We start from the raw sequence: 24,274 nt of genomic DNA, 5'->3' as shown, positions 1-24,274 counted from the left end.
TTTCATTACTGAGAAAGAAGACTCAGAGATATGTTCTCAGGCATTGGCTTTAAAATTGCTTTTTGTTGTAGGAACAGAATGACAAAAGTCCTACATGCTTACATCAAAATGAGCCAGAAAAAGTTCCCACAAGAAACCAGACATGATCTCAACTGATTCATGGCTGTTTGTTAAAATTTGGGAGGATGGGAATGAAAATGATGCACTTTACCATTTTATCAGCATAATGTACTTTGATGTTAATATGCATTTTCCCTCATTTGTTGCACACTTTCGTGTCTGATGATACACTCACATAGCAAGAATATCACATTTCGCAAATGCAGTATTTTTTATTTGGAAAATGTAGCATTTCTCCCAGGCAGTGCATTGATTGCTATTATGGTTGCTGCACTGAATATGGTTGTATGAGCATTTTTACACAGGATTAATGGGGACCAAGTAAATATTTATTTGTGATGAAATTAGTGATAATCTTTCCCCGGCTATTTGTTTGATACATAACTATATTCAGTTTACATACAATTTCTAGTTACCATTCTGCCTTTTTTCTGTGTCAAATTTCATTCTACCAATGGATTATGGAGCTGTTTCCTGTCTGCCCTTCTCTACCCTCTTCTACCTGCAAAGTGTAAATCCTGAGCCAGTCTGCTATTTGATGTATGAGACATTTGGCCTTGATACTGGGGCACATTATAGCCAGGAAGCAGCTGATTAATCATGCTGCTACTTCTGCCCTTTCAGCCTTTTCACTGGTTCATTTGGGTGGGTGGGATAGGAGGACAAACCTATAACCACAATTGGCTCCAAACTGCTTTCTCTCACCAGAACCCCAAAATAAGAGAGGGGGCAGGTGAACACAGAGCCCATGTGCAAGGGGCAAATGCCCAGACCCAGTTCTACATAAACAGAGTAGGATCAGCTTGGCTCAGTTCTGTAAACAAACAATACATCAGAGATCTCAAATGTAAGATAAAAGAGCTCACCCATCGTTGCTGTCCATGTACTTTAGCTAGTGCTGCAAGATGAGGTTCTCCATTTGCAGTACCCATTGAGGTATGAAGGCTGAAGATAATTCTCTGCTAGTTACCTGAATAAATGTTAGCTTAGGTGAAAGAGAGGTTCCCTGGCTCTTCATAAAGTCCTGTTACATTCTGAAGACGTCATGAATTCCTCTTCTAGTTCTTTAGGTGAGCAGCTGCTGCTTCAGCAGTGGAACAGCAGAGAGTAGGTAGGAACGCAACTGGTCAGACTACACAGATTTAAGTTGTAACTTGTAGCAGGTCAGCTTGTTTTTGAATAGATTCTGCTGGGACTGATGTCTTTCTTTACAGTTGTTATGAATCTGTGCTGTGTGTAGGTCAGAGTCTCCTCATCTGCACCAGGCTTGGTGCAGAGGCTCTCTTGGGCTCAGGTGACTCAATGAAAAAATCTGTTTTGTTAGCCTTGCTGCATACTGCATTCACTGGGTGGAGAAATGTCTGCCCTAGCATACAAAAGAGCTCATTTTGTCCATATACCATACTACAATGACTGGAGCAGCATATTAAGTAGAAGTTTTTAGTCTTGTGATATCTGCTTGGAGAAAGGGAAGAGACTTACCTTGTGTGTTATATTGCAAGAAGGAATGGGCCCAGTCTTCTGTGAGAGGGCATTAGGGTGGGGTAATTTGTTATCTAAGCTCATTTCCAGAAGGAGAAACAAAAAACAGCTATCTCTTTGGGGAGAAACCCATTTGTTTGCCAACAAAAGTTGTCTTTACCTGGCGTCAAAGAAAAGTTTATTGGCAGAAGCACAACAATCATCAAGATAATGTAGAGGAAGAATTTTGAATGTGCTATAGACATGCTAAGTATTATTAATTACTTTGCTGTGTGGTTTAGACAACAATAATCTTGTGTTTGGTTCTCAAGACTGCAGTCTAAACACACCTATTAAAGAGTAAGTTCCATTGCACTTAATGGACTTGTGTGTAAACTTGTCTAGCATTGTGCTGTTAATATGTCTCTTGCTCCAGTAGACACTCTCATTTGTATAAAATATTTTGCTTGTTCTTGCTGTTCATTCCTTCTTTAGTTGTGGGTCTTGCCAACCAAACAGAGCTTCATTGTAAGTGAAATGGCATCAGATCTCATCCCGTTTAGCTTTCTCTCTTGTTTTTGCAGTTTCAGACTTGCAGCAACTTGATATCCAGTAGGTGCAGCCGGTGTATGAAGGCAGGGACCCAGATTCTAGAGTCTTAAGAAGTCTGTCACTGTTCTTCCTGTAAACTCTCTCCCCCAACCCTTGCTATATACTTTTATCCATAACTCTCAGTCTCAATGGGCAAAGAAGGGAGAGTAACTAGACTACTTACCTTCAACGTTTTCAGTTTGAACTTCTCTGCTGCTCCTCGCTTTCCCTCTGTTCCGAAGTCTGAAGGAGCGGTAGTACCTGGAATTTCTTCGAATCGGAATGTAGTGCGTCTGTGATTCCTTCTCAGTTACATGGTCGGAAGCCTCTGACTCATTATCGCAGATCAAGTCCACGCATGATACTGCCTGCGAAGAACTATCCTTCCAATGACCATGGACTGATTTCCTACTGTGTCTTTCCACCTCTTCTAGTTCTTCTGTCTCCATGGCAACAAGTTGGTTTGTTTAATAACACCAAAGCAGACAACGAGGAACATTTATAAATTCCATCAGGTCTCTTGGCTTTAGAATTAAAAGCAAAGTGTAAGAAAGTTTATTTAAACAATAAAAGGAAAATGTTCATCTATAACAATGTAGAATTTCCAGAGAGGAGACATATTAATCATTCTGTTGCAGCAAAATGAACAGTCTTGTGGCACCTTAAGTACTAACAAATATTATTATGACCCAAGCTTTCATGGACTAAAGTCTACTACATCAGATGCAGGACGTGTAATCTTCAGTTGGAGATACATAAACACACAGGATGGCCAGGGTGAAGGTTAGGGGATGATCCTGATTATGGTTCATTGTTATTGGCACAGGTGTTATCAAACTGTCTGAAACATTAATTTAAATGTTGATATTGGAGTTATCATGCTTTCAAAAAACTGCATTGGGACATGATATGTCATGATCACCTTGAAAAACTATTCAAGCTAAACTCCAAATTCCTCTGCAATAGAGTTATTTTTGAATGGGAAACATCTGGTTTTCTCTGACGCCCTTGAAGACACAATTTTACATTTCATTTAAATTGTCTATTCATATGATACAAACAGAAAGCACCAAAAAGGATCTAGATGGCGATTAGTAAGTGCAATGATCCCAGAACCTGACCTCTTATGCTACCCTAAGGAAAATACAAGCAGCTCTACTCAGAAAGGACCTTTGGCACCTCCTCTTTCCCCTCCAGACTGACACCTGCAGAACTGGACAAGGATCCTTTAAGTTGCCACAGCCAGCTCCTCAGTGAGGTGGTGGCAACTGCTCCATAGGCCTTGCTGGACTACATAAGGTCTTGGATGACCCCAGCTATTAGCTGAGACAAGGCCTTCCAAATTTTTGTCAGTGGGACCCAAGACCCTAACCTGTTTGATCTGTTTCCTCTTTCTTTCCGGAATGTACAATCTCATTGAACAGCTCACCTCTTATATACCCAATTGATCTCTATGCCCTGCAGATGAGAGCCCCCTGCAGATACCATCATATCAGGAGTTCTTATCTGCTCAGCATAGGAATCAGGCCTTTTCTGTTGTGCCACTGTCATGAATGAGCCAGCCCTCAGGGAAAGTTTGCAGCCAGCTCCCATTGCGGAGAGTCCGCCAGCAGCTTGCCAGCGTGCTAGTGAAGGACAAAATGCAGGGGCTAGAAACGAAAGCAGCTCAGAGAGCGGGAAGGACCACGGAAGTACTGTTTCAGAGAATGAGGAAGGGGTAGGAGCTGACTCCCTTAGTCCAAGGTCTAGGTGTATGGGACAGAATACATCACAAGAGGAAGTTCGGCTGTTTCTGGTCTCACCGGAAACACCCTCCTTAGAAGGAACATCGTTGATTTATAGACGGATGGCTGTGATCGCGATTCTGGTGAACTCTGTTTTTGCAATAAATCTTCTATTTAATTAACTACTCTTGTTTGTTATCAAGACTCCCTGACATCCATCTACACTTTGGAATTCACTTCTCTTAAATATTAGACAAGTGCCAATAAGTGCTGTCTTTTCAGTGCCTCTTAAAGACCTTCCTTCTTAAACAACCCTTTTCAGCTGAGTTCTTTCCCAGTTTGCATCTCTATTAGAATTTTTAAGGCATTCTTATAGCTTTATCACTTGTTGTTTGCTGCCCTAGGCTCCTTTGGGAGAAAGGGTGAAATATAAATTTAATTAAAAAATAAAGTTTTATCATTGATAACCTTGTGTAGAGAGTTAGACCAAGACTGTGAGATGTTCAGATTGGTCATAAAATGAACTTCATGTCTGATCTTAGAACTGACTCTTAGCTTATTCACAATTTCCAAATGCTGTGGGGTGGATATATTATAGTAAGTGTCATTCTCTAGGATGAATTGTTAGTAGTAGCTGTCAAGCCTCAGTATCAAGGATAAGAAATTTAGCACATTTCTAATTCAATGTCATTATCAAATCCCACCCCCAAGCAAAAAGATGTCATTGATTTCTCAGAGATTTGCCAGAGTTTGTTTAGGGCAAACAGGAAGCTGTTTTACAAGACAGAAAAAAATCAAGCTACTGTAGTTCATAACTCCTAACTAAAACTGGATCTGGAGCAACAGGGCTGTTTAATGTCTGCTGTATGTCCACCCTTTCCAAATATGCATGAAATGCATGAAATAAATATCCTCCTTGACTAGCTATGACCTGTTGTTGCTCATCCAGTACCTTGCAAAAGCTTCAGATACAAACAAGAAACAGTTATGCATTAACTTATTAACAAGACCCATCCATGCTGGTTCTTACAACTCTCCCGTTCTGGTTTTCAGTAATCTTTTTGGAAAATTAAATTTAACACACTTCCAGTAGATATATAAAACATCAAGAAAAAGCTCAGTATACAATTACATCAATTATACATCTTAATTGCCTAAGACTACACACACACACACACACACACACTAAAAATTACCTTTTAAATCCAGTTATAATCTAAACAGCCAGACTTGTTTTTAACTTGTGCCAACGTTCAGTTGCCTGCAGAACTTGTTTCTTTCTGGACCTGTATGTAAATATAGCTCATTTCAGACATCACACCAAGCTGTGGTTTCAGCTAACAATAAATAGTCTAGGACTGATCAATGGTCTGAGTTTCCCTGCATGCATTGGGTAAATAATGGCATAGAGCTGCTTGCTTCTTCTTTTTTAATCCAGCTTCATAAGTTCACGCCTGTCTTGATGATTTAACAGGTGTGGTCGGAGGTGGGTGGCATCAAGTGACCATCTCCACCTCCAGCCATGCAGGAAAATGGGGGCACCCCCGGACCAACCATGGCCATGCCAAGCAGCAAATGCCACTCCCCCAGAGCCCCAGGTTAGCAGATATTCTGTACCTCAGTCAACCTACCCCTGCACACATTCACCCACACTCACATGCTGAACAGTTACAGATCTCAATAATTCCTTGGAAGATATAAAAGGCCACACTACAACATTGGCAGCCTAACCCTATGAGACTAAAATCAAATATAATCTAGGACTATGCAGCATTTGTGTAGCAGAACAAAACAAAAATGACAGTCATTGTCCAGAATAGGCATAAAAAACAAGAGGATTGTGTACAGTGGGGAAAGCACATAGTAAGAATGTGCAAATGTGATGGAAGTCTAACAGTGCAAGTTCATAGGCCTTACTCCCAAGTAAATGGAAGTAAAAGCTTCCAAAATGCATGTGACTGTGGTAATGGAGGACAGGGAGGCCAGCCTCATTCCCAAAACAATATTTATTGTGACAAAAAATTGCCACCATTGTCATATTAATGCTTTGCACATAGTGGGTTGTATCCAACCACATTCTGTACATAAGTTAGTCGATTTAATTGAATAAATATACTCTGAGTAGAACTGAAGTTGAATACGACTCAGTGATTTATTTATTTTTACAAAAATTAAACCAGATTGTGGAGTTTCGAAATAGTAATCAAGCTTATTGTCAATTTCCACTGTATTCAGTACTCTAGGAAGCCATGGGTAAAGGAACATAAAGCAAGTAAAGGACTCATTCATACAACCATTTTGGCAAAATGGGGATTTGTTGAAGCCACTCAAGCTTAATTTTTTTAATGCTGTGACTGGCCTTGATTATTGAGACCATAATCTTTCATCTCCTGTTTCCACTCACATTTTGAGAGGGCTTTCATACAGTAGCTAGGCATCAGTTGATGGAACCTATTGGAGCATTCACAGGATGAGTCACCATGCCATCAGTCAGCTTGTGGTGGCTTTCATCCTGTTAAGAGCGGCGGTAAGATATGGTAGCCCAAAAATGTCCTCATAGGAAGCAATACGCTGTTGCCTGATTGAGTAGGTGAATTGCACTGGCATGAAGGTGCTACATAAAGACTAAAATGAATGATGTGCTTTCAGAAGAGACATTTTGCTTCACCTCTAGGAAACAAATAGTGCTGAAATTGCGAAGATGACTCATTAACAGTGTAACAGCTCTCAAGAGAGGTGAGGAGAAATGCAGCAAGAACAACAACAGGGCGCAGCTGAAGGGAGTATAATATTCAAACTTGGAAGACTTGGAAGCATTAGCCTTCTGGGGGTGGAAATATACATGATGCAAGATCTTTATTTTCAAATGTAGATTGCTGTCAAACCACAGCAAAAAAAATGAGGGAGGGCAGAAGAGGGGTGCTGAACTCTTTTTTTCCATTATCTGTTTAACCACAGTCCTGTTGCAGATATTAATACTGTGCAGTTTGGATGTTTTAATTCTGTTATGAAGAAAGTTCTGCAAGTAAAGTTTGAATAATATCTTTATGATTCGGGACAAAGTTGCCTTCCAAAAGGAGTCAGTTCTTTTGCTTCCAGTCGCTTCAAACTGCACAGTATTAATATCTGCAACAGGACTGTGGTTAAACAGATAATGGAAAAAAAGAGTTCAGCACCCCTCTTCTGCCCTCCCTCATTTTTTTTGCTGTGGTTTGACAGCAATCTACATTTGAAAATAAAGATCTTGCATCATGTTCCATAAGACATATGCCATTCAAAGTCATAGGCTCAGCATCTTACAAAATATGAAATAATCCAAACAGACCTATAAGTAAAGGTCTCTCTCCTTCAACATCCATTTTGCCTTTATCTGTTCTCCTGGAGAACTTCATTTAAATCTCCCTTCCATGCAGCCTGGGAGAGAACAAAGAAGCAGCCACCACCTTTCCAAGATGGCAAATTTGCAACTCAATACCTTCATCACCTGATCTAAGGTTACTCACTCACATGTTAGCTAGCAGAAAGCAACAATCAGTTAATTATCAACTCACCAAGAGCTCAGAGTGCTCTTCTTGCTTTTCTAAAGCTTCAGTGGAATCTCCCTATGTTAAATCTTTTCACCAATAGATAGACATACCCATTTCAATGTCAATTAAACCAATTATACTTAACAAGCCTCTCCTTCAAGGTTGCTTCCCTAACACAGCCACCCCTAGCCAGTAGCAGACATCATATTGGAAAAAAAGTGGCTGGAGGAAGGAGTTGCAGAGTGAAAAGTGCCTGGTTAGCTGCTGCTTCACTGGAAATCCCTCAGTGACTTGCATTCAAAGACAAATCTGCTGCTGTCATATATAATTCTACATAGCTGAGGGGAACTAGCCTTACTACATTCTCAGTATGAGATCAAAAAAGGAGAGGGCATATCAAAGTTGGTCTATTGCAAAGTATGTGTCTTATACAGAACAGCATTCAAACAAGTCCTCTGCAATAAGGCAAGAAATATAAACTGTTTTGTAATAGGGTTTCCTTGGCTGTGTGAGAAAGAAAATAAAGCTGGGGCTTTGTTTCAACCAGAACTTGCCGGAACTCAGTTTCAGCACCTCTCAGTTGGGTGCCATTGCCATTCTGAGAGAACGAGGGTGGTACATAGCATACACATTACTACCAGAGCAAATGCTAAATTGGTCAGGTCACAGGAACAATGGAAATCTAAGGTGGCTCAACAATAGAATGTTGGACAGAAGACATACTAGATAAAGCAATAAGTGAGCAAATATATATTATAGATATGAAAGCAGGGGAAATCTGGAAGACATTTTTTGAGCTATTTGAACAAGAGATGAAAGCAGCATTGAACTGTGGTTCTGATTTAGCCTCACACTTCTTTTTGCTAAGCCCTTTCCCCCCCCCCTTTCAAATTCCTCTACTGTTGTTGTTGTTGTTGGGACATTGACTTAGGACTGGCCAGGGATGGGAGACGTAATTTTATGTCCACACTTTGGGATATGTAATTAATTATTCATTCTACTGATACTTTAAAAATTAATGAAATTTGTCATTTTTTTTATTAAAAAAGGCAGAGCTCCCTTTGTACCCTGAAAATATGACTAATTTTTCCAGAGAATGTGTTAACATACAAGGAACAGAATCAGAACTTTATGGTCCAGTAAGCTGTATTATTTTATTGTGAGGAGAATAAACAGAACCCCCTCCTCCGGTAGCATATTATGACATTTGGAGTGTTCTACTGCTTATACTGCATTTGGGTTAGTAATCCTGTTCTGACAGTCATACTGAAATGTTCTTGTTGTTATTCTAGAATATACAGAGAGACGCTAATAAGGTCAAATATGAATGCAGTGCTGAAGACTGGCTAGGCAATGGATGAGGAATTTGAAGAATGTGGAGAATGTATATGCTTTACTGTTCAATGAAAGTATTGCTGTATTTGAATTGGCTTCCTCTTGTCCATCAGTTAAAACATCAAAAGGCTTATAATAACTCTACAAAAGGACCCCTTGAAGAAAGACAAAGTCAAATGCATGGATGTGGAAAACAAAGCATAAGCTGTCCTTGCTTTCGGAGGAGGAAAGTGGCTGGATTTCAGTTATTAGAAGATCTTTATTAGATTCATACGATAGCGCTATGTCTGATGGACAACTCATTATAATCATTGGATTTAAATTACTTCAACTCCATTCATTTCAGAGGGTCTGCTCTGAAAATGACTTATTTGGATACCATCCCTGGGAATGTATAAGTTGGGGTCCTGGAAGGTATAAAAAACAGGGAATCCCACCCCCTACATAGCACCATAGCATGAGACATCTGACTTCTAAAGTTTGAGATTAGGCAGGAAGAACTTCTCCTAATCCCCAAATGGATTGGTACAGCTGTCTCCAATATGTGCAGTAGCCGGGAATTAAGAGTCTGCAGACACATATCTCATGGCACACAACCCCAAACCTTCCTCGCCCTTTTAGGATACTTTGTCAAAGATAGAGGCCATTTAGCCCTTCATATATTGCTAAATTCTCGTCATCCCTAATGGGACTGATGGGAGTTGGATTCCAGCAACACACATTCTGGAGGGCCACATATTCCCAACCCCTGGTTTAAACTAGGAGCTTTACATCCCGTGCAGTTTAAGAAAAGTCATAGAGGACTGGTTATTGAGGATCAGGGAAAGCACTTTCCCGTCGTGCTGCCTATGGATCAGACACGGCTTTACACAGCCTGTTGTGAAAGTGCTTCACATACTCTTCCTTAGAGGGTTTTAGGCCAGTTATTTGTGCCTGTGATTGTCATAGTTGATAGATCAAAGGAAGTAAACAGTAGTACGTAGTACATTAAAAATCCATCTTAAAATGTTGAATTCTTAAAACGTCGTATCTTAGAACATGTGGCTAACAACTGAACATGTAAGTGTTACATATTTAAAGGTAAAATTATAGTTAGAATTGCTCTATTTGTGCTAACACGGCACTGCCTTTTCACACTTCTGGTATTGATTCATTATGTAATAAAAGCAGATACCCAGGGTTCATAAAACATGTTTGCAATAATAGTTAGTACATCAAAGTTCACTTAGATCATTCACATCCTGCACAAATCTGTGCTTTGTCTCATGGGTCTCATCGAGGAGAAGCTGCTAAAAGCAGTTATCTTAGAGTAGGATTGCTCCTTTGGGGCTATTAAGCAGTCATTGTCATGTCGGAAAAGTCAGCATTCGGTATATTGAAAACTAAGGAAAACAGAAGGCCTTTTCACTGCCATTATAAGATTTCAGAACTAATTAAACTATAGGCTAACCTTATTTTATTCACATTCTTAAAGCTAGTTCATACGCAAAGATTGAAGGTCCTTTTCTCTGTAAAGAAGTCCCATACCTAAGGGAATCTATCATGAAATGTAAAGACGGATTAAAGGAAATTTTAACCTCCACTGCCTATTTTTCAGTGTAAAACATGATCGCATTCCAGAACCCTGATCTGGCTCATTCTACAGTAGCATAAGCCACTTCAATTTGAGAGGGATAAAAAAGTTGTCAGGAGAACAGCTTGCTTCGATGTCATTCTTTCTTTCCTTGTTGTGTGGATAAACATCAATCAATCTAAATTGGCCAGAGCTGTCAATCTTACACACTTCAAGGTGATTTCCAGATTTCACTGGGACAAATGTTAACACCTTTTTCTCATAAGGGTGTTGTTAGCTTACATCACCAATGCCCAAGATCTAGTCAAAACACAATTAAATAGGATTTTTCTGTGGCTTAAGTGCAGGCGTGAGGGACCTTTTTGAAGCCTGAAGGTCATATTCCCTTCAGGACAACCTTTCAGAGGGTCAGATGCCAGTACCGGAGACGCAAGAGGCAAAACTGGGCAGAGCAAACTAATGCAAAATTTACCTTTGCACACCCCTCTCTATCCTCCATGAATGCAAGCAAGAAGCATTATTGGAGTTCAATGACACATTCCAGCAATGCAAAAACTCTCAAAGCAGTGCTGCTGAGGGGTGTAACCTAGGGAAGAAGAGGTGTGGCCTGGATAGAGCCCAAGGGTCAGATAAACAGAAATGGAGGGCTTCATTTGGCCTAAGGCCTGGGGTTCACCACCCAGCCTTAATACAACAATACTCTCAGCTTGCAAGAGCCCCAGAAGGTATAGGCAATAATTATAATTAGAATTCTAAAAAGCTGAACTATATGTAATAATAATACGCTGCCTAACTGACTGAGCTGCCCCAACCACTCTGGACAGCTACCAACAAAATATTAAAACACAGCAAAACAGCAACCATTAAAAACTTCCCTGAACAGGGCTGCCTTCAGATACCTTCTAAAAGTCAAATAGTTGTTTATCTGTTTGACATCTGATGGGAGGGCGTAGATCTCTGAACTGAAGACAGGTGTATTATTAACTGTCACTTTATTTCTCCTTCTTGCTACTTCTTAAGCAACATCTAAGCATGTTTAGGATATGAAAATTCTTTAGCTCTGATGTTCTTCTTAATGAACTAGTTGAAAGCCTGGTGAGATGGGAATGTAAAGAAGTTTTTTAAAAAAAATTATGGGCATATTTCTGTGGGGAAGTAGAGATTGTCAGTAATATTATGTATTAAAATGGCTTGATAAAGTGTGGGTGTTAGCCATAATGGCTGAACCAACACAATTTATTAGGCTAGAGAGGCCTTTGCCAACCTAGTGCCCTCTAGATGTTTTGGACTATCATGCCCATCACCTGTATTGGCTGGGGCTGATAATGGGCCTTGTAGTCCAAGACATCTGGCGAAAGCTGGACTAAAAGAACAAAGAAAGGTTGAGTTGATGATAAATTGGATTAGTTCTACTCTGAAACTGAGCATCACTTATTGAATTACATCCATACAGCATATCAAAAGAGTACTTGAAAAGAAAAGAACTTCACCTCAAAGTAAACTACATTTTACAATTTAATCGAATATCGTTAATATTGATTATTACCAAACAGAAACTATGGGTTTACAGTGTTTTGCTGGTTTATTCCGGCATGGTCCTCAACATGTAAAATCAGACTAGTTGTTATAAGAAGGTAATATACTGAATTAAAAAATAATCTATACAGGTTTAGTTGTATTCTCAAACTGGTTTCTCTCTTTCCACACAGTCTGGTAGCAGTTGGGTAGAACAAGTATTAAAAAGTTTATGCTTTTGTCTTATTGCTTATCACCCTGTCCACACCCCTGTGATAAAAAAGTGTTGGTAGGTTGGATATGAGTGTGTACCTGACCGCCCATCATTCCTTTCTACCACACAAATATTTATGAGTTGATTACTCAATACTCAAATATGCTTGTTTTACTTCCTCTTTGCACTCTTCACAATTGCCTCCATTTTTGTATTAATCAAAGCAGCTCAGCAACCATGCACCCCCACTAGCACCCATAATTGTAATGATCATGCTTGGATGGGTGTGTACACAATCACCAAACCACATGCAAAAGATCAACAAGAAAGATCAACTTCCAGCAGGCATGGAGTTTAATGGAGCTGTGCATGTTTAGCCTGGAGAAGAGGAGGTTAAGGGGTGATATGATAGCCATATTCAAATATATAAAAGGATGTCACATAGAGGAGGGAGAAAGGTTGTTTTCTGCTGCTCCAGAGAAGTGGACATGGAGCAATGGATCCAAACTACAAGAAAGAAGATTCCACCTAAACATTAGGAAGAACTTCCGGACAGTAAGAGCTGTTCGACAGTGGAATTTGCTGCCAAGGAGTGTGGTGGAGTCTCCTTCTTTGGAGGTCTTTAAGCAGAGTCTTGACAACCATATGTCAGGAGTGCTCTGATGGTGTTTCCTGCTTTGCAGGGGGTTGGACTCGATGGCCCTTGTGGTCTCTTCCAGCTCTATGATTCTATGATTCTATGGAGTTAGCCCACTATGTACAGTGCTTCTAACATACATGTCCACAATGTAGTCTTAAATAGGATGAAATGCTTTTTTAGGAATTTCCAGTTTTTTTGGAGCACGCTTTGTAGTGCCATGGGGCTGGGAAATCCAGAATGATATAATGGATAAATCACTGGACTAGGAAGAACCAGATTCAAATCACTGTTTATACAGGAAATTCATTTGGTGACCTTGGGCAAGTATTATCTCTCAACCTAGCCTATTCCACAGGGTTTCTTTTGAGGATAAAATGGAGTTGGGGAGTCATAGAAACATAACAGAAAGTGCATATTAAGTTTATGTTAAACCACAATAGCAATGGTGGTACCATAACAAAAAGAGTCAGGTGTTTGTAGATCAGCCTTTCCCAACAATCAGCTTCAGGCAGCATGGCCAATGGTTAGGGATGATGGAATTTGGAGTCCATAATATCTAGGAGGCACCTCCATTTTGGCTGCCTCTTCTCTCCAGCTGCTGTAGTCTGTATGGTAACACAGTCAGATGAGCAGCATATAAATGATAAGTTATCATCATCACATACTTCTACAGACTTAGTGGGTTCTACATATACAGTTCCCATGGTCCTGTCCTTGAATATAGTGTACATACATAGGAGCATCCAAGCCCTTTGAGCTGTCTAGGAGTGTCTGGCAAATGGGAGGTTCCCATCTTTGTATACTCCTGGGGGAACCACAGGAAAGGATGGGCCTAGACCAGCCTTCACCAACTACACTTGCTAGCTTATATTGCTGTGAGTTGCAGTCTCAAACATCTGGAGGGCACCAGGTTGGTTCAAGGAAAAAATAGGTACAAAAAGAGAATTCCTGGATGCCAAGATCCAAGTTTGGGGCAAGTAGTCTTTAGTGAGAGAACCCCAGCAGAGATTTAAAGCACAAAATATGCGGCAAAGTAAAGTGTGGAAATATAGGCTGTTAGACCTTTAAAACATGTCCTTCCAAGTTCTTTCCAAAGTTGCCCTCATCCCCAGCATAGAAAAAGGCCACATGCTTGGTACCATATTTTTTGCTCTATAAGACTCACTTTTTCCCTCCTAAAAAGTAAGGGGAAATCTGTGTGCATCTTATGGAGCGAATGTAGGCTGCGCAGCTATCCCAGAAGCCAGAACAGGAAGAGGGATCGCTGCTTTCACTGCGCAGCAATCCCTCTTGCTGTTCTGGCTTCTGAGATTCAGAATATTTTTTTTCTTGTTTTCCTCCTCCAAAAACTAGGTGCATCTTATGGTCTGATGCGTCCTATAGAGCGAAAAATGCGGTAAGTTAATATGGTTTACTTACAAATTATCCAAAGGTCAAGACTTGTTTTTAACTTGTGCCAACGTTCAGTTGTTTGCAGAACTTGTTTCTTTCTGGACCTGTATGTAAATATAGCTCATTTCAGACATCGCACCAAGCTGTGGTTTCAGCTACAAATTATCCAAAGGTCAAGTTCTTGTGCTTTAAATAATACAACATTTAGCAACAGTTGCACAGGCAGTAAAACCTGGCTCAGTCACAGTGGTGAAAGTTCCTAAATTATTGGTATAGGAAGTCAAGAGTGGCTTGTGAGAGGAACCAGCTCAGATGTCTTCACAGGTAGACTGAGGTGGATTACCTAGGTCCTAGTCTCTCCCAAGGTGAGCTAAGCCTGGCAGGACAGTTTACTTTATGGTCTTAACCCCTTCATACATTAATTACACTTAAGTATGTTGGTTTTATGAGACATCTTATCCAACAGTCCTAGACCTTGGTGTAGCTGAAGGATATTTTTGGTGCATGCCGGCATTCTACAGGCAAGCCTGGTTTGTGGGCTATTTTAGGGGAGGGGGGCTTTATTCTCCAGTCACTCTGTGAAATAACTCAACCCACCCTCCAATCTGATTGAGGTTTGGAAGATTATTCTGCACAATTCTCTTGTGTGGGCTTGCCTATCTCTAAAGTGTTACAAATATGATTTGAAGGAAAATATCTGTATCTATTTTACAGGCACCGGTGGATCTAGACATAACTAGCATCCTGTTTTACAGTGCCACAGTCACAGAGCAAACATCTACGGCTATGTGACCTATTGTATAAATTTAATGAGGTTGGCAGAGAATTGTCTTAGTAACTGGTGCTCAGTATGGTGGAAAGATCACACTGTAGAGATGCTAGACTGCATCAAATTTGATAGCATCAACCCACTGAATGTCATGCTGGGTTATTTCCCAAGGTCAGAATTTGTACTGCCAGTCCGACACCCAAATGGCAAGAGGTTCGCAAGTGAGCCTCTCATTTCTTTCTTTTTTACTGTCATTTCTTCGGCGCATTTCTAGGAGCTGTCTCAGCCTATTTTTAGAACATGGCAGTTCCTCTGAGAAACACCCTCAGTTTCTATTTTTCTTCTGTACTTTCTTCCATAATAAGAAAGGGAGGGAGAGAGGAATCAATACTCAGTGATTAAGACACTGGCCTGTAAATTGTGGATATTTTTCCAGTTTGGCACCCTTTGGGAGCAACAGCAAGTGTCTTCATCTCTCTTTCTGCCTCAGTTGCCTTTGGGGAATGGCATATGCATTCCTTCTCTCCTGTTTTGTCTCTCTTTATGCTCCTTGTTCTGCAGAGCAGCACAGAATCCTTAATGTGTGTTTGTAAAAGGTTTCAACGGCAGTAGTAGTTTCTGTAGTATATTATTAGTGTACGAACTGCTTATTCTTCTCATTTTTAGCCCATTTGCACCATGGGGATATTGTGTTGGCCTACTTTGCAGGGTGGTTGTAAAGACTGCTGCGACAATGCATGCGAAGCACTGTGAAATTTCAAATGTGCTACATAAGTGCTGATGATGACCATATCCTAGGGTTGCTAATTTTCAAAGAGTAAAAACCAGGACACCCCAGAAGTTGTTGTGCCTTTTCAAGGGAACCCACAGAATTGATGCGCTCTTTTAAGGAAAACCCAAAAGTTGTTTTTAGACAAACCTAAAAATTCTTGAGCTTTCGTGGTTTTTTGATTGACTTGCATAAGATCTAGGACAAAGAGCTGCCTTTCAGAAATCCCCCCTGGACGTCATCTAATTTATCTCCACAACACCCCTTTGCAGGAAGATGTATTGACAACAGAGAGGCTCCAGTCTGACACAGGTCCTTTCTATACTGTGATCAGACAAACTGAATACTTATATATTGCATTTGGCTTATGGTCTCCTCTTCTTCTTTTTTGCCAGAAAAGGGTTATGATCATTTTGAGAGGGGGTGAGAGCGGGACACACATTATATTTCAAACCTTCCTATCAGTAACACTGCAAAGCTAGAAGTACCCTGAGTTATCCTCATGAATAGTCATATTGTTATTGTGACAAAGGGCACAGCAGTGTAATGGGAGGAGATTTTCAAAGAACTACCATCCCTGAGTCATCTTAATGGCGTGCTGTTTTGATTACAAAACACAAGGAACTATATGGGGGAAATATGAGGTTCTTTTAGCTTTTGTTGTTGTGATAGGCACATTTTTTTATCCTAGTGTCATATTTGGCTTTTCAAATGATAGCTTCAGTATGTTTTATTTATATTATTTTGTAACACAATTTATGCCCTGCTTTCCAGGTCCAGTTGGAGATGCCCAATACAATATTTTTATGGGTTGTAAGTGCCAGGGTTTGGAGATGCCACACTCCCCATAATTCCTGGATTTAGTAAATGCTATAATTTAATCAAGCCCCCTGAATCCCTGGATCCAGCGGGGGATTAAATGGCTGGAATAGCCAGGCCAGCCTGATAATGGCTGCTAAGTACTGGTCATTAACTTAACAAAAGCAAGGTGGTGAGCTATTAAGAAAGATGTGAAGAGGAACTCTGTCCCTGACAGAGGGAGGGTCACTCCCTCAGCTCTGAGACAATTAGCAGAGACAAAGCAAAGTTTAGGATTGCAATTGACTGGAGGAAAAGGTGGTACTGCAAGCTGGAGGGGGGGCAGAGGGTTACAGTGTACTTCTTTTTGAATTCAAGGCTGCTGCAGCAATGGGAGAAACAGGACCCTCTTGAGTGTTAATGCTGTGAGCCCCTCCATCGCAGGCTCAGGTTGTATATATGTGAAAATAAACCATTTATCATAAAGACGCCACAATCTCCGCTTTGCCTCAGAGGAAGGTGGCAAAACTGAGCCATGTCAGAGGGTGGAGCAGCGGACATCAAGTCAAGAGGTGAGAAGAGAAGGTCTGCAAGCCCTCCTCTGGTGCTGAACGTTTGAGGGTGAACTGCTATTGGGGGGTGCACTGTGCCTGAGAGTGCCCCAACCTCTCTCCCCAGATCCTGGCGCCAAATGCCGACTGCGACAGACAAGATATCTGGTCCTGGAATTGTGCTACAGGAACTGTTTTGGGACTGGGGTGTGTGTTTAGAGTTTCTAACCCACAACCTAAGGGAAGGCCAAAGAGAAATAGACAGGCTCCAGAGAATCTGAACCTGTGAGTGGAGCCCAGAAGTAGCTGTGAAATTTTCTTGAACTTTGTGAAGATTCCACAACAAGCAATTCTGTGTAGCTGCTTGATTTACTTGGACTGAGAACTCAATGAAAACACGGAAGCCCCAGCACAAAGGGCTATGCAGGCAGCTGCCTGGTGGAGGAGAAGCAGAGGTTTGGGTCTGATTTCTGAGACTGTTTACTTTTGCTGCAGGGATTCTTCCTGCAAGGCTTAGCAATGGATTTTGAAACACTGTGCTTTATGGTTTTTGTCGGTTTAAAGGTTTTTTTAGAATTGCTGTTGATGTGTTTGAAAGCTGCTTTTGAAATGCAGATCTGGCTGGAGTATGCACCAAGAAGGTAGAAGGAAGGCTGATTAATTCTTGATGAACTGGAAATTGCTAGAAAGGGAAAGACTGTTGCTGGGCTGTGTTGAGTTAAAAAGTGTCATTGCGTTGTGATCTGCTTTGAAGATTTGTTCTGAATGCCTTTACTAACTTATTTCTTATGTGCATCTGGAACAGGTGTGTCTTTCTTAGAATCTTGCACCACTTTATGGAAATCGCGCACTACTTATGGAGATTGGGGTTGTGTGTAACAAAACAATCAACAGAGAGCCAGACTAAAATAGAAATATAAGCAGCAAAAGCTTGCTGAAAAAGAAAAAAATTCCAAGCAATTACGGAACACCAGCTTGAATGCGGGCTGCCCCACGCTGATCTTCCATAACTACTGGTTCCAATTAATGAAAAAGTCCCTCTCTGTTGTAGCTACCACTGATTCTCCCTGGAAGGCAGTAGCACACACAAAACAGCCCCCTCAGATGATCTTTTAAGGCAGGCTGACCCATGCCAGAGGAAGCAGTCCTTTAGGTACTGTGGTCCCAAGCCATTTAGGTAATAAGCAGCACCTTAAATTTATGAATTGGGAGGGGGAAATGCAGGCTGCCCTCTGTGAAACATGATCAGTTAATGCAGGCATTGGCAAACTCGGCTGTCCACATGTTTTGGGACTACAACTCCCACCATCCCTGACCACTGGTCCTGTTAGCTAGGGATGATGGGAGTTGTAGTCCCAAAACATCTGGAGAGCCGAGTTTGCCTATGCCTGAGTTAATGTGACAAGACTTTAGACTACATCGCGTTATGATCTGTGTCATCTCTCTGATATTGCATTTACGGTAATCTGCCGCAATGAAACCTTGCTGCAAATAGCACATTGCTTAGGAAAGGGGTCAGGCAGAAGACAGTGGGGTGAGAGGAGGACAGGGGAAGGTGAGAGAAAATGAGATGAGTGAGAAGGGGATGGCAGGGGGACTGTACACACCATACATTTAAAGCACATGGTTTCCCTCAATGAATCCTGGGAACTGTAGTTTACTCCTCATCTCCCAGCACCCTTAACAAATGATAGTCATGTGGGGGAAGTCACGTGCTTTAAATGTATGGTGTATACACAGCCACAGAGAGATGTGCCAGGGAGAAGGAAATGGGTGATAAGATGGCACATGGCAGGTGGGCAGGGAGAAGGAAGCAGCAGGATAATAGTGGGCCTTTTATCTCATTATTTGGATTTTTTAAAAAAAATAAAAACAAACTTCTTCCCAACAGAATAAAATGCATATACAAAATAAAATAAGGTATGAGAAATTAAAATGTTTCCAGGATGGTTTAACCCTGTCCAAACAAGCCACTTAAAAGCATTTGTGAGGAAAGAACTTGGGCTTAAAATTTAGGCAAGATCCCAAAGGAAGGGCACCCTTTTTATGTGGCCCTGATCAATCGATCTTGATTTATGAATGGTACAGTTAAGAGGATGCTGGCAACTGATCTTGTCCAAGCAGGTGCAGTTTTAAAATTTCAATGTGAGTAATAATGACCTTTTAAAAAATTAAAATTGCTTTGCTTTCAGACAAATGCTTTTCAAAGGCGTGGCTTTCTTCATGCCTGGCTTTGGGTTATTTAACAATGTTAATGGGCGTGGACTGAAAAATCCCTATTATTCATAGAGCTGTCAGAACACTATGTTCTCAAAATATCTTTGTCATTGTCTGTTCTGTCAGTTAACATGTTATTGTTAACATACATGGCCTTCTGTACCTATAAAATTGACTTTAATAGCAAGGGTAGATGCTAACATTTGGGGGAAATCTGAAGGTATGCCTATTTCCTCCCATATATCAAAAATTAATCTGGATTCAACTGACTGCTTTGGCCTCAGGTTCAAAACCATGTTCTCAAAATTCTGTTTTTATACTAAATCCACCTCCTGTTTTCAGATATTGAAAGTACAGCCCATTTGACCCAACAAAGCAAAAACAAACCATTTTTATTTATTTTAACCCAAGTAATCCCTGAATATTTTTTAAAAAGATGGAACGTCTCATTTTTGCATTTTGCATTTGCATTAAGTATTATACAGGATCCTAGGCAATTGAAGATCAACGGGTTTTTGTTGCTGGGCTAACAATACTGTAGCTCCCTAATGGGAAAGATAATTTCCGTAACAAAAAGGACAATTGTTTCTTTTGAAAAAGAGATGTGCTGAAGAGCACCCAAGAACACTCACTGCTTGTCATCCTGTTGTCTCTTCAAAATTACAATAATGTGGCAAATTGTTTCTTGGAATGTTTCTTTGGGGATGTTTGTCCCTCCTTCGTATGAACTGGCGGACTGTGTTATCCTGGCCAGTTTATGAATACTGGATCTTCTACTTACTTGTCGTTGTGACCCAGTTGCTATAATTTTGCCAGTGATGTGCCCCCTCCGCTTATCTGACATTCCCACAGCTTGAATAACTCCCAGTAGCTTTCCGTGCCCGATCAGATGCAGTGGCCCCATTTACCTCGCCAAATGTTCTGCCAGGGTTTCCAGATTTATATTATTCTTTCCATCCTCCGCCCCATGATTCTTTTCCCCCACAGAACAAATAATTCTTTACCTTTCTTCCATTTGTTGTTCTACTCACCTATTGTTGTACAATTGGTTTACTCTCTTAGCCTGGCAGTTCTACCAACAGGGTATCCAGTACAGTGCAGTTGCAAATTCTGCCCCGTCTTTACAGTGATTTAGGGAGCTTACAGTGAAGTTCTGAGGCCTGGACTGGGAAAATCCTTGCTTGAAACAGCCGCGACCTTCAGCCCCGGCACCTTCTGTCACCAACCTGCTGTGTTAGAATGCAAGGCTTTACCAAGATAATGTTTACTTAGTTTCCAGAGTCACAGCAAACATGATTTAAAGCAACAGATCCCTTTTATTCAGACACGTTAATGCAAACACAATGCCAGTTGTCATTTGTGCTGCTTGAAGGTATAGCCACAAGGCTTAGTCAAGCCAAACAACCATAGTAAAAATATCTGGGTGAGGACCTGAAACCTTTGTGCAGACACCAGACAGCTGCAAAATGACTGAGTCAAAGAGTAAAGCTTTATGGTGTGGCAAAGTGTTGGCTAAAAGCCACTTAATGTTATGCCATGTGACAGTTATGCAATTAGATTGTTTAAATGGTTAGGCCTTCCTTTAAATTTAGGATTTTTGCTATTAAAAAAAATAATCATTTTATGAATAGGGGCATGAAGTGAGTAAGCATCACTGCAACTGAGCTAAAGTCAAAATGTTTATTCAGTGCTTCACTCTTTTGCATGCTTCCAAATGGAGGTTTTAATATCACAACTGTGTCATTCAGATGCAACAAGCAGGTTGCTGACAACACATTGTTTTTGCTTTGTGGATTTTCCGCAGCAATCTGAAGTGGGGGGTATAGGCATTTTGCATGGGTGAGTGGTACTGATCCCACACAAAAAGCATCCATCTGGAGCCACCCACCTGTGCCTCTTGAGCCCTACTATACATTTGAAGCAGTAGCATGGCACTTTAAATGCCTATAGCTTCCCCCAAAGTATCCTGGGAACTGTAGTGCTGAGAATTGTTAGGAAACGCCTAATCCCCTCACAAAGTTTCATTTCCCAGAATTCCATGGGAAGAGGGATGGATTGTTAAACAACTGTAGCTCTGTGTGGGACTGTTGTGCTACAACAGTCTGGAAAACATGCCTATCACAATAATACAACCAGAGTAAATATATGTAAGGGTTATCTCTTACATCCAGAAATCTGTAGCATTGAAAGGTTCCAAGAAAAATCCAAATAAGTCAATGCAACTTGAGGGATAGATCTAAACAGTATTATGGATCTAAATAGCTTTATGACTCTAAATAGGTTAATATTCTATTTCCAGACGCTTATCAATACTTTACATCCATACCCCTGCCCACTTCTTTCTTTTGGGAGCTACCAATACCTTTTTCATAAGAGGTGACACTACAAACAGAACACAGTATTCCAATTGAGTGCTTCATTGTTCAATGTGCTGTCATTATATTACGTTCCAGATTATTTCTGAATCCCTTTATTAGTGCACCCACGCATCTTATTTGCATTTTTATAAGTGGAGAAAAAATCATTGGAACTACCATAATGTAAGAGCAACAGAGGAACAAATTGACGTTGAAGGGCTTGATTCTGCCCTCACTCACTTGGCTTCCATGCCGCTGCAACTCCAAATGATTCATTCCTGATTTATGCCAATGAAGTAAGTGGGGAGTCAGGCCCACAGCAGAAAGCCCAAGCTGCTTTTCAGCAGCTTAAGTAACAGTTTAGGGCTAATTACAGCATTCAGCATTGCTCTTTTGCAGGAAAGGTAACTTGTTGACGGGGGATGATTTATGCTGTCGGTGGTCTTCCAAAGGAAATTGTTGAATCTCTGTAAACTCTAGCTGCTCGTTTCCTTTTGTGTACAAGGCAAGGGGATTCAGACTCACTTCATCTCTTTAATGGAGTAGCTTATGAATGTGGATGGATGAGCCTTTCAGAAGGCAAGCGACTCTGTTGCTGGAGTGCTACTCAGGTGTATGTGCAGGAATCCTCATATGTCTAGATGGCACCTATTGATGAAGAGCAAGTAATAAACTGAACAGTAGTAGTAGTAGTAATAATGATGATGATGATATCATTGTTATTTTCAGTGTGCATTTGCCTGTGAATGTCAAGCACAGTGCGAATTCCCTTCGCATCTCTGCCCCCCATTCCTCCCCTGATTTTTCTGGTGCATGCAGAGATCATCTGAAGATGTTCGTTTTGCATTGTGCTTCGTCAACATTCAGAGGGGAACCAGAATCTCTCTTGTTGCTTCCAAATGTTTTCAAATTCTGGAGAGAGGTGAAGGATGGACCAAGATGTTTCCCCAAGTATTCTTGTGTGTTCTGGATGACTCAAAGCAGGAGAGGGGCCAGTGGTGACCATAAATAATGGTTGACTAACACAGAGAGCCAAAATGTGTGGAACTCTGCATCCTCAATTTTAAGATGGTAGAATTTGGAAATGTGTTGGATTGAATTTGGAACTGCATTCGGAACATATAGTGTGGGAAGAGATTCAGATGGAGGGGTTACAACTGCAGAGGGAATGGTTAACAAATCCTCTGTTGGATTGAATTTGGAACTGCATTCAGAACATATAGTGTGGGGAGAGATTCAGAGGGAGGGGTTACAACTGCAGAGGGAATGGTTAACAAATCCTCTCCAGTTGTGACTGCCTGGCCTGCTATCGTCCTGGTCCCCTCCACTGCAGTTTCAGCTTGAATTTTTACTGGCTACAATAGAAGGTTTTCCCCCAAGCTTGATTTTTGCAGGCAGGCAGAGGAGAGAACAGGAAGCATCATCCTGTAGATTGTGGCTGGGGAAGAACAGTTAACTTTTGCTTCCCCAACTTTACTGTCCAGGAAGATCACACATCCCCCTATTCCCCAGGCTTGGGGGGGGGGGGGGAATCTGCACCATTTTTTCAAGCCTAAATGCTCACGGGGGTGGAGGAAAGAGGTGTGTGTGTGTGTGTGTGCATACAGACACGGTTGGGCTGCATGTGTGGTTGTGGTGTGTAAGGGATACCCCCAACGATTTCTCATGTTTGCAAAATTGCTCATGGCAACCCCTGTTATATCAACACAGAAGCACTGTAAGGTAGGGTAAACTGAAAGAGTGTGGCTGAACCAAAGTCACTGTGACTTAGTGAGAATTTGAACTATGATCACCCTGGCCAAAGTCCAAAACTATCTCTAATACACCCACTGGACTCTTTTGAAGCTCATATTCATATTTGAATGCCAAATTGAATCTTCACACCACAATCCAATTAGAGTTCCAGGGAACATGTTATGTGCAAACTCCATTAAAACAAATGGGAAGTCTATTGAGTAGCTCTGTTCATATTAGACAGTGGAGCTAATTAACAGAAATTCCTGCTATATTGGTAGTCCAGTCTATATATTAATGGCTCCTCTTTTGTACAATCAATTCAATCTTTCCAAGCTCCAGGGTCTCTTACTTGGGTCCCTGAGGTCTACAGGAGACATTGAAACTTCCAAATTAACATTCCAAAATTCAGAACAGAAAAAATTCTGTAAAACCATCAAAGATTACTTCAAAGAGTGAGTAAATACCCTAGAACTCCCATCACTGCTGACCACTAACCCTGCTAGCTGAGGATGGTGGGAACTGTAGTCCAGCACCATCTGGTGCCCCAAGATTGGGAAAGGCTGCCTTAGACTAAGCAAACATTCCAATTCATATGAAAAGAACAGGAGAACAAAGGAAATTATCCCAATTGGAAATGCTAGCCATTAACAGAACCACTTCGCTTGTTTTATTCAAGCTATCCATTACAGATGCACATTAGTGCTCTAATTGCTCCCAGTACGTTTTTAAAATGCCTTCCTCTTTTTAGAAGTTGTTAATCCCAATGGAACATCTCTTTGGGCATAAAGAGAGAGAGGAGCAATCTTTTGCATGTAACTATGGATTTTGCTCAGCTAAGATTCTCATAGAAGCAGCACCAATGCTTTGTTCAAAAGACCTGGGTTTACAAATAAGCCATTTTTTTCCTGCGTGAGAAAAATGAAGGAGCTAGTGACCAACCTGGATATTTACAGAGTCCTGTGTGCATTGTCCCCTTGTAATATC

The 24,274-nt window shown here is 40.9% G+C and overlaps 1 protein-coding gene across 2 annotated transcripts in view; it reads right to left on the bottom strand.

The window, feature by feature from the left end:
* NGEF (neuronal guanine nucleotide exchange factor) overlaps positions 1-20,434 on the bottom strand; it is a 60,673-nt gene extending 40,239 nt beyond the window's left edge. Inside the window, exons 1-3 of one of the 2 annotated variants that reach the window (XM_083741823.1) lie at positions 20,228-20,434; positions 5,093-5,182; positions 2,357-2,696 (exon numbers count right to left, since the gene is read on the bottom strand). In XM_083741823.1, coding sequence (XP_083597949.1) covers positions 2,357-2,621 — 265 coding nt within the window. In that variant the 5' untranslated portion in view covers positions 2,622-2,696; positions 5,093-5,182; positions 20,228-20,434. The remainder of the gene's footprint in view (positions 1-2,356; positions 2,697-5,092; positions 5,183-20,227) is intronic. The other variant, XM_083741824.1, reaches the window with a different exon arrangement.
* Positions 20,435-24,274: the final 3,840 nt, after the last annotated feature.

This window comes from Podarcis gaigeae (assembly GCF_964106915.1).
Source record: "Podarcis gaigeae genome assembly, chromosome: 5".
Lineage (NCBI taxonomy): Eukaryota > Metazoa > Chordata > Lepidosauria > Squamata > Lacertidae > Podarcis > Podarcis gaigeae.
Note: the sequence above shows the minus strand (reverse complement) of the source record. Positions and strands in the feature narration are given on the sequence as shown.